General features: G+C 41.6%; 1 protein-coding gene across 8 annotated transcripts in view; it reads left to right on the top strand.

Moving 5' to 3' along the window:
- Window positions 1-19,723, top strand: part of LOC147360787 (aldo-keto reductase family 1 member C3-like) — a 29,614-nt gene extending 9,891 nt beyond the window's left edge. For 2 of the 8 annotated variants that reach the window (XM_086331112.1, XM_086331113.1), the window contains exons 2-10: window positions 1,012-1,239; window positions 3,100-3,267; window positions 4,124-4,240; window positions 5,623-5,700; window positions 6,113-6,235; window positions 15,375-15,484; window positions 16,422-16,587; window positions 16,780-16,862; window positions 19,521-19,723. In XM_086331112.1, coding sequence (XP_086187238.1) covers window positions 1,156-1,239; window positions 3,100-3,267; window positions 4,124-4,240; window positions 5,623-5,700; window positions 6,113-6,235; window positions 15,375-15,484; window positions 16,422-16,587; window positions 16,780-16,862; window positions 19,521-19,563 — 972 coding nt within the window. In that variant the 5' untranslated portion in view covers window positions 1,012-1,155 and the 3' untranslated portion in view covers window positions 19,564-19,723. Of the gene's footprint in view, window positions 1-1,011; window positions 1,240-3,099; window positions 3,268-4,123; window positions 4,241-5,622; window positions 5,701-6,112; window positions 6,236-13,270; window positions 13,657-15,374; window positions 15,485-16,421; window positions 16,588-16,779; window positions 16,863-19,520 lie in introns of those variants that run through there. The other 6 variants (XM_086331114.1, XM_086331116.1, XR_015138732.1 and 3 more) reach the window with 4 other exon arrangements.
- The last annotated feature ends 348 nt before the right edge of the window (window positions 19,724-20,071 follow it).

Below are 20,071 nucleotides of genomic sequence, written 5' to 3'. Positions count from 1 at the left end.
AACTAAGCACAGCACAAGCTTCATATTAGACAATGAAAAAAAAGTTATGTGGAGGTTTCTAGTCTAATATATGGTCAATAATTGTTCATTCAATCTCAACATTATATAATTAATGATTCAGTTCAGTTCAGTTCAGTTGCTCAGTTGTGTCTGACTTTTTGCAACCCCATAGACTGCAGCATGCCAGGCCTCCCTGTACATCGCCAACTCCCGGAGTTTACTCAAACTCATGTCCATTGAGTTGGTGATGTCATCCAACCATCTCATTCTCCGTCATCCCCTTCTCCTCCTGACTTCAATCTTTCCTAGCATCAGAGTCTTTTTAAATGAGTCAGTTCTTCCCATCAGGTGGCCAAAGGATTGGCGCTTCAGCTTTAGCATCAGTTTTTTCAATGAATATTCAGGACTGATCTCCTTTAGGATGGACTGGTTGTATCTCCTTGAAGCCCAAGGGACTCTCAAGAGTCTTCCCCAACACCACAGTTCAAAAGCATCAATTCTTTGGCACTCAGCTTTCCTCATACTCCAACTCTCACATTGATGCATGAACTGGAAAAACCATAGCTTTGACTAGACAGACCTTTGTTGGCAAAGTAATGTCTCTGCATTTTAATATGCTATCTAGATTGGTCATAGCTTTCCTTCCAAAGAGCAATTATCTTTTAATTTCATGGGTGCAGTCACCATCTGCAGTGATTTTGGAGCTAAAGAAAATAAAATCTGTCACTGTTTCCACTGTTTCCCCATCTATTTGCCATGAAGTGATGGGACAGATGCCATGATCTTATGTTTCTGAATGTTGAGTTTTAAGCCAACTTTTTCATTCTCCTCTTTCACTTTCATAAAGAGGCTCTTTAGCTCTTCTTTGCTTTCTGCCATAAAGGTGGTATTTTCTGCATACCTGTGGTTAATGATTTAACCTCAGGTCAATGATTTAATCAGTGTAATTAATGATTACACTGATAAAAATGCAAACGAGTTAATTGACTTCAATCCTTTTCTTATGCCCAGGGTACTGTTTTCACCTTGCCCCTCCTACAATGTATCTGCTAACACTAGAGAGTGCAGCTAGGGCATTACCTCACTGGCATTTATAACCTGTGAAGGCAGAAGAGAAAAATCGGAGTCTGCTTAGTCGGAGGAGCAAAACAGACAATGGATCCCAAAAGTCAGAGAGTGAAGCTTAATGACGGCCACTTCATTCCTGCCCTGGGATTTGGCACCGGTGCACCTCCAGAGGTAAGTGTGGTGGTTTGGGGTTGAGATATAAATAGTAAGTGGATGCAACATGAGTGGAAGGAGGTTAAGGTTCTTAAGCATTGAGTTCCTGGGTGACTCTAGGAGGATCATGTGGTTCCATTAATCAGGCCAGAACCATGTCCTGTGAAAGGGGAGCGAGCATCCAGTCTTCACTCTGCATCACGGTCTGAGGCTGTGCTCACCTGCAGATTACTCTGGGTTCCCCTCCAGTTTCTATCTCTTTCCCAGCTTGGCAGAAGAGTGAGACTCAACTGTCAAGATCACTGACTGTCAGCAGACTGGCTTTGAGGGTGATTGCAATGGCGGTGTTTTCTGTATATATCATTTCAGAACTCTTTCCTCCTTCAGAAACACATGACTCAGTGAAATAATTGAGGTCGGAGGGCCTAAAGATAAGGTGACAGAAATCTAGTGGGAGAGAATTGCTTTTCTCCTGTGGTATACCTGCTCAGTGCCAGGCAAGACACACTCCAGCTGTGTTTGGCCTTGTACTTCTGCTTGGAAACTTTTTCTGATGGGAACTATACTATCATTTGAAGGCATAATGCCAGGCTTTTTACTATATCCTTGGATTTTGTAGTGCCTTTTTATTAAAGTATCATTTTCAGTCCTTGGGTATAAGAGGGACTAGTAGACAAGTCTCTAGACTGGAAGCCAGAAACTTTGCTGTCCATCTTGCCTTTAGAATATGTAGTTGCGACAATTGACTGTTCTTCAAACTTTGAATCTCACTTTTCTAATTTACAGAACAGAAGACATTTTGCAGGTAAAAGATGGGGTTGTTCACTTTGCAAAATGTGATGAGCGAAGGGAATGGGTCCAGGCTAGTACAGAGCTCACTGGTTCACTCCTCAGTACACCCCACAAGGCACATGATCATAAAGAAATGGAGACTAGATCCAACAGGGGGAACTTGGACCAAGCATCTACCTGCCTGAAACATGAAAAATCCTGGATTACAGAAACATATTGCAATATTATTTGGCTTGAAAAAGGAAGTTAATCTCACCATTTGCAACCACACAGATGAACCTGGAGAACATTAAGCTAAGTGAAATAAGCCAGAAATAGAAAGACAAATACTACATGTTCTCTTCATAAGTAGAATCTGAAAAAGTGAACTCACAGAAGTAGAGTGTAGAGGAATGGTGACCAGAAGCTGGGGACAAGGTTAGGAAAAATGGAAAGATGTTGGTCAAAGGTCCAGACCTTCTGTAATGAGATAAATGTACCTGATGTACAGTTTGGTGACTATAGTTAATAGATATTAAGTATCCTCATGAAAACACCCCAAAAGTTAGCTATGTGAGATGATGGGTCTGCTAACTAGCTTGAATGTGGTAATCGGTAACAATGAATAGTTACATGAGAACATCACTTTTTACACCTTGAATAGATACAGCTTTTATTTGGTGTTTTCTGTGTGGTAACACTGGTAGACAGAGGTCTTAGAAGCTTTCACCTGGTTTCTTGATGTATTTACCATCCCCTTGTAGTTTTATTGATTTTGCTTCAAACATCTCACTGTATAAATCATATCCATGACTACAATTTTATTCTGAGTCCTTTGGGTTTTACCACCAGATCACTGAACCTAGAGGGTATTTGGGTCCTCTGATGCCTGTGATCAACCAGTGATAGCCTGGGGTTGAAGGGTTCCTGGGTGTCCATTTAATCACTGACCAGGAACATGCAGGGAAAGTGTTATGGGTTCCTCACCACACATGCAGAATGAATCAAATGCATGAAGAAATGTTGGTTCTTGATAAGATTAAGCTTGTGCCTTAGGAATCTGTTAATCATCTGGCTATTCAATTACTATTTTTGTTGCTTATGTAGGTTCCTAAGAGTGAAGCTGTGGAGGTCACCAAATTTGCTATAGAGGCTGGGTTCCGGCATATTGACAGTGCTTATACATACCAAAATGAAGAGCAGGTTGGCCAGGCCATTCGAAGCAAGATTGCCGATGGCACTGTGAAAAGAGAAGACATATTCTACACTTCAAAGGTGCTGTGTGTGTTGTGTTTGTGCACATGTGTGCAAGTGACTGGGGTAGATGACAATTTGGTAATAGAAGCAGTAGTTTAGTGAAGGTGCTTATTGGTACCACTGTTTTCACACTTATTTGTATCTTAAATCTAGTATCCTTTTTCTCTCACTGTGTCCTCCTCTCCCAAAAGAGTGCAACTATAGCTTTATCATCATGGTGTGTTCAAATTTTAATTTTACATGAAAGTCACTTTATTTCTTTGAGCCCAGGCCAGAGCAGTGTAATTTATTATGGGCTAATGAATCAGATAGACCTGGGAGCAGATTATAGCTTTTCTTATCATCTGGGTGAGTTTCTCAAATTTCTTCACATTCTGAATCTCAGTTCTCAGCTCCAAGAGTAAGAGAGCATTGGGAGAGACACTTTGTGTATTATACAAGATCTAGCCAAAGTGTCTTGAATTATGTTCTGCTCATATTAAAGTGTTCAAAGCATTTCCCCTTATAGTTATGTAAACAAGATAGTAATTAATTTTGAGAAGATGGATTGTTTGGTCAAAGTAGACTAAGGTTCTGCTTTTATACTCTATCAAGCATAGGTCAGTTGATGGGTATGGTAATTATTTGATAAAGTTATTTATATCTTGATTCATTTCATTCCATTGTGAAAGATGTACGGGTGATAAATTCAATCAAATAATGATGTTTACATGGGTAGGTTAGATAAAGAATGGAACTCAGGAAGAAATGAAACTTTTTTCCCATGGTCATCTCTTTCTAACCAATAACAATGTCTAGTTATTAAGTGAAACAAGTCAAACAAAATCACATGAAGCAATCATTTCCCACAGCTTCCTTTGTTTAATCTCTGCAGGTTTGGTCCACTTTCCTTCGTCCAGAGTTGGTCCGACCAGCATTGGAAAAGTCACTGAAAGATCTTCAACTGGACTATGTCGATCTCTATATTATTCATCAACCAGTGGCTTTGATGGTAGGTGATTTATGTGATCACCTTTGTTCTATTTCTTGGGTCAGAATGTCTATAACTTCCATGGATGGCTGACAAGAGTTTTCTTAGTTAGGTTGAAGGAATGATTACACTAGAGTAGATCTCTTAATCATTTGTGATCATCTTTTGGGGGAGGTTCTTTGAATTTCTTACCTGTCTCCAGAGAAACAAATTAAATAATCCAAGACTCTGTCTCAAAATCTTGAGGAAGTAGAAATAGGTGAGTTCTGTGCATGGCGCTGATTAGGCCTGGGAGTTGGGATTTCACATCCAGAGTTTAGTGCAGAATGCTGAGCGCTGACACGGCCTCATACCTGAACAGGATGAGGTCTTCTCATCTCTCACCCTTTCATGTTTCGTGGATTTGGTGATGTCCTTCTGGGTGGGCCTAAACCTCACAGTCTTCTCAGGACTCGGGAGACCTGGCCTCCGCTGTCGCCTGGATTCATAGTGAGGTTTGCAGACTGCACTTAGCCATTAAGAACTGCATTATATAGAGGGGAATTTTCCAGTTATTCCAGTGGTTAGAATTATGTGCTTTCAGTGCTGAGTCAGGGTATTTTGAGGGAATGGGTTCAATTCCTGTTCAGGGAACTAAGATACAGCAAACCCATGGCACAGCCAAAACAAAACAGCAAGAACAACATCTATTATGCAGAACAATTTTTTAGAATACAGAATTCTGCTCAAGCCATCCTTTGCCAAAGAGTTTATTGGACTATGTAGATGGCAATTCCCATCTACATAGATTTAAGGATTCCTAATACTTGACAGAAATGTCTCTGTTTTTGTATTCCTTATAATGACATCACTCTTAGTTTTATTTTTATCTCAGCATTTTCCATGGGTGGCAGAATGACCGTGATCTGTTCAAGCCTCATTCTCCAGAATATTTGAGAGTATGTCTGCTTCTTCCACAAAGCTTATCAACCTAAAGAGAACCTTGCTGGTTCATGTATATGTCCTGAAGCTATCAGATGTTTAGAGTGAAAAGGAATTTTTATATGTAGTCCAAGTCAAGATTGCAATTTTTATGCAGGCAGTAAAATAGAGGCATTTTGCAAGAGGAAAGGCATAAGGGGCAGAAAAAATTTCACTTAAGGCACTGACAGTTCCCATGAGAATGTAGGAAAATTATATCTATGAAAACATATAGTATGTAAAAGAGATTACTGGAAAACTGCCTTCTAAAGACATTGCTGATAACTCCATTTGCAAACCTCTTTGCAAATATTAGTATGCAGAAAGTAAATGAACCTCATGGAGGTTTAGCATCCACATTTAGTACCAGATGTGCCTGGCAAGCTGGCTAAAAGTGGAGAAATTATTTGGTGATATCTCTGAAATGACTGCTTCTATTCCAGCCAGGGGAGACACTTTTCCCAACAGATGAAAATGGAAAACCGATGTTTGACTCAGTGGATCTCTGTCGCACATGGGAGGTGAGTCTGGGGAGGAGAGAACCAGGGGAGGAGCCAGGAGAGGGGGAACCTCCTTCCTCTCTTCCATTTGTGAGAATGGGCTGTGGACCATCACACTCAGCAGTTCATGAATCCAAGGGCTGGGATGCTGGGGTTGAGGGGAGGGAACCATTGCTGAAATGTCCACAGAGAGGAAAAAATTGGAGAATTTGGGACAGTGTAGATAGACATCTCTTTCGTTCCATGTGATTGTCTTCTCCAGGTTTTTTCTAAGGAAGAGATGATACTTCTTCTTGTTTCATGACCTTCTTCCCCTTTATCTTCTTGATAAGCAATGCTTATTCTTGACAAGAGACCCTCTTAATGATTTTTCAGCATTTCTTATTGCTATATTGCCCACTCCAAGTGACTGTTCACCACCCCTCCCTCCCAGGCCCTGGAGAAGTGTAAGGACGCAGGGCTGACCAAGTCCATTGGGGTGTCCAACTTCAACCACAAGCAGCTGGAGAAGATCCTGAACAAGCCGGGGCTCAAGTACAAGCCCGTCTGCAATCAGGTGAGCAGCTCGGCTCCTCTCCCTCCTGTTCTTCAGAACCTCCTTCTTACACTGGAGCCTGATGTCTGTCTGTCCTTCCCTCCTGTTCATCTGACCTTTGTGAAGAGGGGATTCTACAGAACTAAGCTTGTGTCTGGACTGTGTAAATAGAATCTATAACAGTATCTTTGATCAACTCTGGGTGGAAAAGATGGGGATGGCTTCCTGCTCAATTGTAGTGGGGACTGAGGGAAGGCAACAGAGATGAAATTCCTCCAGAACTTAGAGGAAGGAGGTGTTTCACTGAGCTGAACACATGACCAGATATCAGGTGTGAAAGTGCTCAGATGAAACTGTGTACAGGAAGGAAGACCATGAAAACACGGAATGGGAAGTAAATAAAGAGAAAACCAAGTGAGACAGGTGTTAAGGGTTTGTGTGGAGTTTGGATGCCTGAATCCTTAGTCTTGGTGTCCCAGCTTCAACAGGGAGCACAGTACAGAGAAATGTGCTGGAGACTATGAAAGTCACCCAGGTTAGAGGATGAAGTTAAACGCTTATGTTGATCCTAACAGTTTATGGAAGAGTTGCTCAGGATTTAGAGCAGATCTTGTGATTTCAGATCAGTTCAGTTCAGTCGCTTAGTTATGTCTGACTCTTTGCAACCCCGTGGACTGCAGCACACCAAGCCTCCCAGTCCATCACCAACTGCCAGAGCTTATTCAAACTCAAGTCCACCGAGTCATTGAGGCCATCAAACAATCTCATCCTCTGTTGTCCCCTTTTTCTTCTGCCTTCAATCTCTCCCAGCATCAGGGTCTTTTCCAATGACTCAGTTCTTTGCATCAGGTGGCCAAAGTATTGGAGTTTCAGCCTCAGCATCAGCCCTTACAATGATCATTCAGGAAGGATTTCCTCTAAGATTGACTGGTTGGATCTCTTTGCAGTCCAAAGGATTCTCAAGAGTCTTCCCCAACATCACAGTTCAAAAGCATCAATTCTTTGGCACTCTGCTTTCTTTATGGTCCAACTCTCACATCCATACGTGACTACTAGAAAAAGGATAGCTTTGACTAGATGGTCCTTTGTTGACAAAGTAACGTGTTTGCTTTTTAATACGCTGTCTATGTTGATCACAGTTTTTCTTCCAAGGAGCAATCATCTTTTAATTTCATGGCTGAAGTCACCATCTGCAGTGATTTTGGAGCCCCCATAAATAAAATCTCTCATTGTTTCCATTGTTTCCCATCTATTTGTCATGAAGTGATGGGACTGGATGCCATCATCTTTATTTTATGAATGTAGAATTTTTAAGCCAACTTTTTCATTCTGTTTCACTTTCATCAAGAGGCTTTTAGTTTATCTTCACTTTCTGCCATAAGGGTTGTGTCATCTGCATATCTGAGGCTATTGATATTTCTCCCAGCAATCTTGATTCCAGTATGTGTTTCATCCATCCAGGCATTTTGCAAGATGTACTCTGCATATAAGTTAAATAAGCAGGGTGAAAAACATACAGCCTTGACTTATTCCATTCCCACTTGGAACTTGTCTGTTGTTCCACGCTTCCCTGGTGGCTCAGATGGTAAAGCATCTGCCTGCAATGTGGGAGACCTGGGTTCGATTCCTGGGTTGGGAAGATCCCCTGGAGAAGGAAATGGCAACCCACTCCAGTACCATTGCCTGGAAAAACCCATGGACGGAGGAGGCTGGTAGGCCACAGTCCATGGGGTCACAAAGAATTGGACATGACTGAGCAGCTTCACTTTCCTTTCCTGTTGTTCCATATCCAGTTCTAACTGTTGCTTCTTGACCTGCATACAGATTTCTCAGGAGGCAGGTAAGGTGGTCTCGTATTCCCATTTCTTGAAGAATTTTCCAGTTTGTTGTGATCCAGTCAAAGACTTTGGAATAGTTAATAAAGCAGAAGTAGATGTTTTTCTGGAACTCTCTTACTTTTTTAATGATCCAGCAGATGTTGCCAATTTCATCTCTGTTTCCTCTGCCTTTTCTAAATCTAACTTGAGTATCTGGAAGTTCACAGTTCACATACTGCTAAAGCCTGGCTTGGAGAATTTTGAGCATTACTTTAGTGTGTGAGATGAGTGCAATTATATGGTGGTTTGAGCATTCTTTGGCATTGCCTTTCTTTGGGACTGGAATGAAAACCGACCGTTGCCAATCTTGTGGTCAATGCTTAGTTTTCCCAGTTTGCTGGCATATTGAGTGCAGCACTTTCACAGCACCATCTTTCAGGATTTGAAATAGCTCAACTGGAATTCCATCACTTCCACTAGCTTTGTTCCTAGTGATACTTCCTAAGACCCATTTGACTTCCCATTCCAGGATGTCTGGCTCTAGGTGAGTGATCACACCATTGTGATTATCTGGGTTGTGAAGATTTTTTTTTTGTATAATTCTTCTGTGCATCCTTGCCACTTCTTCTTAATATCTTCTTCTATTATGTCCATACCATTTCTGTCCTTTATTGAGCCCATCTTTACAGGAAATGTTCCCTTGGTGTCTCTAATTTTCTTGAAGAGGTCTCTAGTCTTTCCCATTCTATGGTTTTCCTCTATTTCTTTGCATTGATCACTGAAGAAGGTTTTCTTATCTCTCCTTGCTATTCTTTGGAACTCTGCGTACAAATAAGTATGTCTTTCCTTTTCTCCTTTGCCTTTCAGTATTATTCTTTTCATAGCTATTCATAAGGCCTCCTCAGACAACCATTTTGCCTTTTTGCATTTCTTTGTCTTAGGGATGGTCTTGATCACTGCCTCTTGTACAATGTCAAGAACCTCTGTCCATAGTTCTTCAGGCACTCTGTCTATCAGATCTAATTCCTTCAATCTATTTCTCACTTCCACTGTATAATCGTAAGGGATTTGATTTAGGTCATATCTAAATGGTCTAGTGGTTTTTCCCTACTTTCTTCAATTTATGTCTGAATTTGGCAATAAGGACTTCATGATCTGAGTCATAGTCAGCTCCCAGTCTTGTTTTTGCTGACTGTATAGAGCTTCTCCATCTTTGGCTGCAAAGAATATAATCAATCTGATTTTGGTGTTGACCATCTGGTGATGTCCATGTGTAGAGTCTTCTCTTGCATTGTTGGAAGAGGGTGTTTGCTATGACCATTGTGATTTCTTGGCAAAACTCTGTTAGCCTTTGCCCTGCTTCATTTTGTACTCCAAAGCCAAAGTTGCCTGTTACTCCAGGTGTCTCTTGACTTCCTACTTTTGCATTCCAGTCCCCTATAATGAAAAGGACATATTTTTTTGGGTGTTAGTTCTAGAAGGTCTTGTTGGTCTTCATAGAACCATTCAACTTCAGCTTCTTCAGCATTACTGGTCGTGGCACAGAGTTGGATTACTGTGAGATTGAATGGTTTAACTTCTAAACAAACAGAGATCATTCTGTTGTTATGGAGATTGCATCCAAGTACTGCATTTTGGACTCTTTTGGTGACTATGATGGCTACTCTATTTCTTCTAAGGGATTCTTGCCCACATATAATTAATGCTTATCTGAGTTAAATTCACCCATTCCAGTCCACCCAGCCCACCCATCCGGTCCAGTCATGATTCCTGAAATGTTGATGTTCACTATTGCCATCTCCTGTTTGACCACTTCCAATGTGCCTTGATTCATGGACCTAACAATCCAGGTTCCTATGCAATATTGTTCTTTACAACAACGGACTTTGCCTCCATCACCAGTCACATCCACACCTGGGCATTGTTTTTGCTTTGGCTCTGTCTTTTCATTTTTTCTGGAGTTATTTCTCCACTGATCTCCAGTAGCATACTGGGCACCTATCGACCTGGGGAATTCATCTTTCAGTATCCTATCTTTTTGCCTTTACATGGGGTTCTCAAGGCAAGAATACTGAAGTGCTTTGCCATTCCCTTCTCCAGTGGATCATGTTTGTCAGAACTCCACCATGACCCGTCCGTCTTGGGTGGCCCTACATGGCATGGCTCATAGTTCATTGAGTTAGACAAGTCTATGGTCAAATGTGATCAGTTTGGTTAGTTTTCTGTTACTGTGGTTTCCATCTGTCTGTCCTCTGATGGATAAGGATAAGAGGCTTATGGAAACTTCCTAATGGGAGAGACTGACTGAAGGGTACGGCAGGCCACTGCTGACACTTACCTCTGCTTGAGAGACTCAAACACAGTTCTGGCTCAGTCTCAGTGTGGTCTCTGTGTCCTGGTGCACACAAGGTTTTTTTGAGCCCTCCGAGGTCCCTGGCGGGTACAAGTTTTGATTCTAAACGTGATTTTGCCCCTTCTACTCTCTTGCTGGGGCTTCTCCTTTGCCCTTGGATGTGGGGTTCTTTTTTTGGTGGGATACAGCATTCTCCTATTGACAATGTTCAGCAGCGAGTTGTAATTTTGGAGTTCTCACAGCAGAAGATGAGCACATGTCCTTCTACTTCGCCATCTTGAAGACTTGTAGACTCATCATCCCCAGAGGCAACATTTTTCATTGGTACTGTTTCATGGGGGTTTGTTGGTTAATATTGGGTACCAAAAATGCAAATTTTCCTTTGTCTTGTGTGGCTAAGGGGATTGTATAAAAACAATCTTTAAGATCCAGAACTATAATTGGCCAATTCTGACGTAAGGCTGAAGGGGATGGGAGTCCAGGCTGCAAGGTCCCCATGGGTTGCATTACTGCATTAATCAAAGCTCATGAAGCAGCCTCCATTTGCCTGATTTTTTATGGGCTGTGAAAACTGGAGTATTCCAAGGACTAGCATTCTCCTCTATGTGTCCTGCTTGAAACTGTTCTTCTACCAAGGCTTGTAAATGTATAAGTTTCTCCCTTGCTAGAGGCCACTGATATACCCAAGCAGGTTTAGAGGTAAGTCATGTTAGAGCTGTGGCGTGTGGTGGCAGAGAAACTTTAATGGCCCCTCAATTAGCCCTTTTCTGTCCAGTTTCGGGTGAATAGGTAAAGAAGAAGGATCTCCCTGTAAATCTTTCCTAGCTCTTTTGCTGGTTGGTATCCCATTCTTGCCATTGTATGATCTGCCTTTTCCTTATTGGAGAGAACTAGGTGCCAATGGGCAAGCAGATCTCTGCCCCATAAATTACAGGGAATTTCTGCAATAAAAGGTTGGAAGTGAGCAAGCTGTTTGTCGGGCCCTAGGCAAGGAAGAATTGCTGCACTTTGAGCAAATTGTTGAGGTTTCCCCAAGCCTGATTATCTTTTCCTGGGGTTCAGTCAGGGGCCAATCAGCTCACCATTGAGGAGAAGTAATGATGGAAATAGCCCTAGAATCTAAGATTTCAGAGAACGTTTTTGCTTGGATTTTAGCCTGACATGTGGGCCGATCTGAGAGTATTTGTTGAATAAAGCACACTACTTGATCACCTGTGCTCCCAAATCCTTGTTCTCCTCTGGTGACAGGATTATAGTTGTTAGGGGCATGGTAAGGCAAGAGAAGGAGTTGAGCAATTTGTTGAGCTTGAGGAATGACACGGAATTAAAGGGAGAGAGCCATTACTTTAATTTCTCCTGAATAGTCTGGGTCAGTAAGGCCAGGAAGAATTTGGAGGCCCTTAAGGGTAAGGCCACTTCTGCCCAGAATGAGTCTTATGGTCCCTGGTGGCATGGGACCTTGGATCCCAGTAGGGATTGCTATTGGGTGGTGGTGGGGGGTGGGAATCCAATTCATTAATTGAGACAGTTACTCAGGGTGGGAGGTCCAACCCAGCACTTCCACTGGTAGAGACTGAGAGGCTGGAGATAGACTGAAGGGTGTGCTGGAGGTCCTCACAGTGTATGCCCCCACTGTTTGTGGGGCCTAGGGCTGGCCCTGATGGCAATTTCCGGGCTGCAAAGGGGACCCATTCCTATGGAATTTTGATCTGCATTGATTAGCCCAGTGATTGCCTTTTTGGTACCTAGGATACAGTCCTGATGTTTTATTTTCACCAGTAGACGGAGGTATTGTAACATCTGTTTTGGGCCCAGAACAGCAAGCCTTTTTCATATGTCTGGGTTTTCCACATTGAAAGCATTTGACATGGGAAGAGCTAAAATTATTTTTAAAGGCAGCACAAATTGCTTGGGCTAGCTTGGCTTGTTTGTGAGCCTGTGTACCAACATTTTGACACCTTCGAACAAAATCACCAAGGCTGCCATTTTGACAAATAGTGTTAAGGGCAGCCTTGCAATCTTTATTGGCATTTTCATAGGATAATTGTTTTAATAAAATGTCCTCCACTGTAGGACTATTAATTTGATGGTGGAGAGCAGAGGAGATCCAGTCTACAAATTCAGTGAAGTCTTTTTTGGGTCTCTGTAATATTTTAACAAATGAACCAGTAGGCTTGCTGAGTTCTCATACTGTCTGCCCCTGCTTCAGCAGCATTTTGCAATCTGTACATATGCTCCCACCAGTATATCTTCATAAGTCAATTGCGCTATTAAACTGGTATATTGCCCTGTGCCTATGAACATTTCAAAAGTAAGATTATCTCCATTGGCCAAATTAATACAGGCTAGCTATTGACACAATTCAGTATAAGAGGCAAAAATCTGTAAATTTGGGGGACCACTTAAAGCTGTTTTGGCTAGCATTTTAACATTGTAAGGAGAGCATCTCCCATGCAAGCAAATTTCCAACAGCTCCCATGTATGTATATGGAGAATTGACCCCAATCAGTCTAACACTAGAATTAGTTCCTTTAAAACCTGATGTCAAAAGTTTCATGGGTTACAATAACCCGAGTGGGATTATTGGGGTTGGGCCTGTAATCATTGGGAAAGGGAGATGGTCCCTAATGTCTAAAGCACCCATAGGAAGGGCAGAGGCCATGCCCGCTGAAACCAGGTCAGCGGCTTATCCTCCCGAGACATTTCTGGACCCAGTGGAGGTGGCGGTGGTGGAAAATTGTCCTTGAGCTTGGGTGGCAAAGGGGTGGAAGGGTTAACAAGACGTTTGAGGACACCGTCTTCTCACATTATTTCTGTCTGTATAGGGTATAGGACCAATTGCACTAGCCCCCAGGTGACAAATACCATCACAGGTATGCAATCCCCTCTCCTGTGTGCTGTTTTCAAATTTTCTCCCACTGGATCCCAATTTTCAATATCTAGAGTGCCTTCCTCCGGAAACCAAAGATTATATTTAACCACCTCTCTTGGCAATTGTGTCAATGGCTCCTCTTTCACCTGTGCCCCTGCAGTCTGGGGAAGGTGCCTCAAAAGCTGGAGATGATGTTTCTCAGCTTTACTCAAATCCTTCCCCATTGACACCATGTCTTGGACAACAAGGGACTTCCCACCCTTACAGTTTGAGGGCCTGGTCACGATCCATGTGTCTCACCTACAGCTCAATGTCTTCACTTTCAGTTTCTTCCCTCGGAGGAATCCTTCCTGACTTCAGGTCTCTGTTCAGGGGCCACCTGCCATGTCCAGCACAGAGGGTGAGAAAGACCTGAACCAGGGGCGAGTGCCTAATGAAAAGACAGACACATCTAATTTGCAAGTGGGGGATCAGTAGGCCCTCCTGCTCTCCATGGCAGGAAGCCAAGACATCTCCTTTCAGCCCGCACTTTTATGGGCAGAAGTCATGAGATCACTAGGAAAGAGCTATACTGGGGAGTTTGATCAGCGCTCCATAAAGAGGAAGTAAAGTTGAGGCTCTGCTGTTGATCAGGAACATTTGTTTTGTTTCCACAGGGATGGACGCAGGGGCCAGGAGTGAAGCAGAGCAGAGAGCATGCCCAGCCCCAAGTCTGTCCATTCATCATGCTTACTAGCACAATCATGAGGGCACAGTTTGCCACACCCTTGAGCCATGGGGCAGGTTCTGGTTTCTGCTCTGCCAGGCTGCAACAATATTTTGCTGACCTGGGTCTGATTGTGGTTCACATGTAATTTTGAGTCATTTTAAGCTCTTTTAATGTAAAATGGTCACTCAGTCTTTGTGTTACCAAGATATCCAGGCAAGGTTTGGACAAATACACTGTCTTTATCATTGTTATTTTGTGATGCTAATTAACTTGTTCCTGTAATCCTAGATTATGTAAATTAGTACTTAAATCTGAACTCCTTGCTACATTAAGGTTAAATATTTTGACAAGAAAATGATAGTTGCATGCTTTGTCCCTAAATGAACCCCGGTAGGAAGTGCAAGGTGACAAGTTGTCCCACTGTGAGTGACAGTACTTTTGTTCTTCTGGTAAAGCTATTAGTAGCTGGATATTTTATTTGGAAATGTGTATTTTCCCTCTTGAAATTATCTAGTCATCTGTTGAATGATAACCATCATCAGGGGAAGTTTGATTTCCCCCAAGTTTTCATGTAATGGTTGAGAATCCATTGATGACTTTCCATTGAATTAATTATTTCATTGGAACGTTTTTCATTATTTTCCATTTTAAATGCTCTTTTTAATCTTCTGACCTGACATTTTATTGTAAAAGTAAAATTCCCTCATTATTCAGGGTAAAATACATCTATTCTTATAAGACAGGGGAAAACACTGCACTCTTTCACATTAACTGTCAGTTTCTGAGAAAAGATTTAGTATTCCTGCCTGGAAAATCCCATGGACGGAGAAGCCTGGTAGGCTACAATCCACGGGGTCGCAAAGAGTCGTACACGACTGAGCAACTTCACTTACTTACTTACTTGTGGAGAGAAGCATTTTTGCTCTTTCTTCCTCTCTCAGGGATTTTTATTGTTTCTGTTTGGTACATTTGCTTTCACTGGAGGTTTCCTTTGATGCTCAAATCTACTGAAATGTCACCAATGGGAATTCATCAAACTGGTTCTTTTGTCCTTCAGACATTTCTTCATAAGACTGCAATTTCTTTCTTTCTGGCATAGTTTGGTGTCCAAAGCTTAGACAGCTCTTTTCCTGTCCCACATCTGGAATTAGGCACATGTCTTGTTCTGTTCAGTCATGTTCAGCAACCAAGATCTGTTCGGTAGAATTACTTATTCTCAGTAATGTCATTATTTTTTACCTTTTCAGGGGACAAAAGTATAATTTAAAAAAATTCTTTCCTTGATATTTCCAGTTGTAATTTGATGTGACACAGTTTTTCTTTAGCATATATAATTCTTACTTTTAAGCTTTCTCTGGTGTATTACCTTTTCATATAATCTGACACTCTTTTCTGTTGGTGTTCTACAGGTGGAATGTCACCCTTATCTCAACCAGAGCAAGCTGCTGGAGTTCTGCAAGTCACACGATATTGTCCTGGTTGCCTATGGTGCTCTGGGAGCCCAGCGGACATTACAATGGTAATGAGCAGTACTGATGGTCACAAGGAGTTTATCTAAAACTCCTTTTTTGATGAAAATATTATTGTTCCATACTCAGTGCTTTGGAGACAACTCTCAAAGGGTAGAGGGGAGAGAAGACAGATGGGAGAAATCCTCTTTTGTCTTTCATCACCCAGCTAGATATCTTACATTGCATGTGTCTTGTATATACATTTTAACACATGTTTCTGCATTAAAATCTCTATATAATCCCCCAGTTGATAACTAAGACATAAGCTTTGTCATAATTTACTTATTTATGGACTAATGAGCACATTACTATAATAGACTTACCAAGCCTCCCTCACTGTATGTCTAAAATCAGGATAATAATACATAATTTCCAGGTTTATCATGATTGAAAAATAAGTACAAGTTGAATCATTTTTGTAAACATTTGTAGAGGAACTACACAATGTAAATAATTATGAAATACATTGTCTTCATTTTCAGACTACTCTGCTTTTATCAACAGCTGAGACAAGTGAAAATTAGAAAAGAATGAAAAACAAAATATTTCCCAATATTTCGCATCATATTCTCCTTTCATACCATTGTCTTTACTTTTGAGCATTGATTGGAAAAGAAAAATAACCACAGAGAAGTAATAAAGAAACAAACTCCATGAGTTCGGCAGTCCTGGTCTCAACTCAATAATGCATCTGAATCACCCACAGAGATCTGTAATCACAGAATAGGAGGTGACATATTTGAGGTTCTGTATCAGTTTGTCTTCAGTGAAGCCATGGAATTTTGTGTTTCTAACAAGATCCCAGGTGATGCTGATGATGCTGGTTCATGGACCACACTTTGAGAAGCCCTGGTCTAGAGGTGACATACCTGATATGTTTGGGAAGCCTCTTCATAAACTGAGCACTTAGTCTTAGCTACTCGCCATTTCTGAATTTCCTTTCAGGGTGAACCCAAACCTCCCCTTTCTCTTGGAGGACCCAGTTCTCTCTGCCATTGCCAAAAAGCACAAGCAAACCCCAGCTCTGGTTGCCCTTCGCTACCAGATACAACGTGGGGTTGTGGTTCTGGCCAAGAGTTACAACAAAAAGCGGATCAAAGAGAACATACAGGTGATGAGTGGGGCTGTGGTCAGAGGGCTTCTAAAGAATATGCTTCACGAGGGGCATTCTTTGTCTAACTGAGGACAGACATGGCTTCCCTTTCCCCTCTTGTTGTCCCCATCCAGCTGGAAATTCCTCCAGTCCCCAGGGGGAGACTGGCTCCTTGGGGGAAAGATTAATGTGATTCTTCCTTCTTTTCAGGTGTTTGACTTTGAACTGACTCTGGAAGACATGAAAGCAATTGATGGCCTCAACAGCAATATAAGATACTATGATTTTCAACAGTAAGTGACTTGTATACGTTCCACATATGCTGTTTTCTCTAGCATATAGATCAGCAGAGGAATAAGCTTTCTTAAAGCTTAATTTCAGGGAGACAGCCCTGGTTTCCAGTGTAGGAGTATACCAGGGGCTTCCTTCAGACCTCAGATCAGAGGTTTCCTCTAGGGTTCTGTCTCTGATCAACAGAAATGTGACTGGGACCCAGGACAGACAATCAGTAAAATCCCCAGTGTTGACATTGTGGTGAATTCACTACGTTGTGCCTAATCCCTGTGCTTGGTGTTCCTCCTCTCAGGGCCCAGAGACCCAGAAAACACAGAGGGCACAGTGCCTGTAGCCCATTCTTCTTTCAGAAAGTGATAGTGTTAGTTGCTCAGTCTTGTCTGACTCTATGGACCCCATCAACTGTAGCCTACCAGGCTCCTTCTTTCAAGGACTGATGCAAATCTTTCATCTTTAACTCTTTGTAGAATCAGGAGGAAATGATACATAATGACTATATAGTAAGGAATCCATCCTGAATTACATTTCTGCTTATCCTAACACAATTGTAAATGCATTGTTGATATTTCTGGAGGAGGGGCCTATGAAGGCCAACATGCTTCAGTGTGAGAAGTCACAGTGAGCCTGGCTCCACTTCTTCTCCTAAGTGTCTGGTGGATTTTCTCCCTGATGGACTTTTCTTTACCAAGACACCATCTATTTATTCCAAATTTATCTCTTTATTGATCTTTTCCCTAACACATCTCCCATTTCCTCACCCTTAAAATGTCACCTAATGAATTTTGAGTATATCATGGACTGACCTTCCAGAGAGAGACTTCTGTCCTTAGCTGGACACACCTGATAAGATCATCTGGGTCTCTCTGGTTTCTTGAGTCAAGACTCATCCTAGTGTAGACTTTGACCATCAGGGATCCATCCACTGGGAGCTCCTACCTTCTTGACTTTACTTAGTTAGTACCATGGAATTCCAGCTGCTTAATTACTGCAGGAGGATGTCAGGACTGAAGAGACAGAAGAGTAATCAAACAGAGAGATGTTTGGAGAGAGTTTAGAGAAAAGGGAACACAAATTAGTGATAAAATGAAGATTTAGTTTCAAATGAAAGATCTCAAAACTCCCCTTGTTTGTAGTGTTCAGTCACTTCAGTTGTGTCTGACTTTGCAACCCTATGGACTATAGCCCGCAAGGCTCCTCTGCCCATGAGATTCTCCAGGCAAGAATACTTGAGTGGTTTGCCATGACCATCTTGAGGGGGTTGTCCTAACCTGGGGATTGAATCCATGTCTCCTGTGTCTCCTGCATTTCAGGCAGATTCTTTACCCACTGAGACACTGGGAAGCCTCCTTGTTTGTAAAGAAGATATATATATTTATATGTACATTTACATATGGGCTTTCTAGTTGGCACTAATGGTGAGAAAGTCATCTGCCAATGCAGGAGACCTAAGAGGTGCAGGATGGATCTATGGGTTGCAAAGATCCCCTGGAGAAGGAAATGGCAACCCACTCCAGTATTTGCCTGGAGAATCCCATGGACAGAGGAACCTGGTGGGCTACAGCCCATGGAGATGCAAAGAGTCAGACACAACTGAAGCGACTTAGCACACAGTACACATGCACATATATATGGACTCCCTAGGGGGCGGTAGTGGTAAAGAAGCCACCTGCCAATGCAGGAGACATAAGAGATGCAGGTTTGAACCCTGTGTGGGAAGATCCCCTAGAGGAATGCAGGCAACTCACTCCAGTATTCTTGCCTAGAGAATCCATGGACAGAGAAGCCTGTGGGCTATAGTCCACAGGGTCTTTAAGACTTGGACACAGCTGAGCGACTTAGTATGCCTGCATACTTATGTATATGTATATTATGATTCTGAAAAAAGACATGATGAAAAATGAGAAAAGATAGCAAGTTACTTTTCTGTCCTCAAAAGCGTTATGTATATTCTGTGCTCTCCTTCATTATTCTGTGAATGCCTAGACTTACTCATCCTTGTAGGTTTATGTTGATAGCACAGCTCCTGGCACATGGAATGGCTCAGGATGCACTCTTTAATGAATTGAGTTGAAAACAACAAATTTAGAAAGAAAAATCAGGCTATAAAGAAGGAAAACAACAGTAATATTAATTAATAATGAGTGTAGTTATATAATACAAATTAAGAAAGCAGTAATCACCTTTTATAAGTAAGACTGTTTAGGTGTATGTGGTATTTCTTCAATTTAATAGTAATACCTTAATGAAAGCACCCTGCATTTGAGGGGTGTTCAATATTTTTTTTTTTCTGTTGAATGGATTTATGAAAAACAGCAAAGAATTCCTTGACTGTGATCCTTCTCACCAGTTAGGGTCAAAAGTTCCACCTGTGTCTGAAATGACCTCCACAGTTACCCCTAGGTCTGTGCCCTCTTATAAATTGTAACCTGAGTCAAACTACCTGTCATTATGGGGTGAATATTACACGTGAAGGTTGGGATTGGATATGCAGGTGCCGTGTGTACATGGAGCAGACACCTGATGTGTGCTTGTTGGGGGAGAAAATGGATGTGTTTATAGATTTAGAGTTTTAGCCCATCCTGACTGCATCCACAGACTAATGATCTCTGTGACAATATGACAGATTTAATAAATTATTTCCCCTCTTTCTCTTTTAGGGCAGTTGATCACCCTGAGTATCCATATTCTGAAGAATATTGACTGTGAGCTGTCCACCATGCATTCTACCAGAGCTTCTTTTCCAGGGTTGTGAAGAGCATTTCTGTCCTTGGTGGAGATGTTTAAAAGAAGTGTATGAACCTTTGAAGCTTGTTTATCATTAAAAAATTTTTTATGAAATAAAGAAGACTTAAAATATGAATTCTAGTTTTTTGTGATAACAAAATAATTTGGAAAGCAAAAGAGAAAGGATAGAAAATAACGATAACCTCCTGGTGCCTTTTCCTTTGTCAAAAATGAATTAGTTGATCTATCGAGAACCCTGTATGTAAGACCACAAAAGAGACACAGATGTATAGAACAGTCTTTTGGACTCTGTGGGAGAAGGTGAGGGTGGGATGATTTGGGAGAATGGCATTGAGAAATGTATAATATCATATGTGAAACAGAAAAAGAAGAAAAAGAAAAAAATAAAAGAAAGAAATGGAAAATTGTATTCGAGTCAGATTTGAGAACTATAACCCAGGAAGAGCATCTCAGAAAGCCTGAG

This window comes from Bos grunniens, chromosome 13 (assembly GCF_055505025.1).
Source record: "Bos grunniens cultivar Pamir isolate PY7600 chromosome 13, Bosgru_T2T1.0, whole genome shotgun sequence".
Lineage (NCBI taxonomy): Eukaryota > Metazoa > Chordata > Mammalia > Artiodactyla > Bovidae > Bos > Bos grunniens.
The sequence above is the reverse complement of the archived record's forward strand: the minus strand, read 5'-3'. Positions and strand labels throughout refer to the sequence as shown.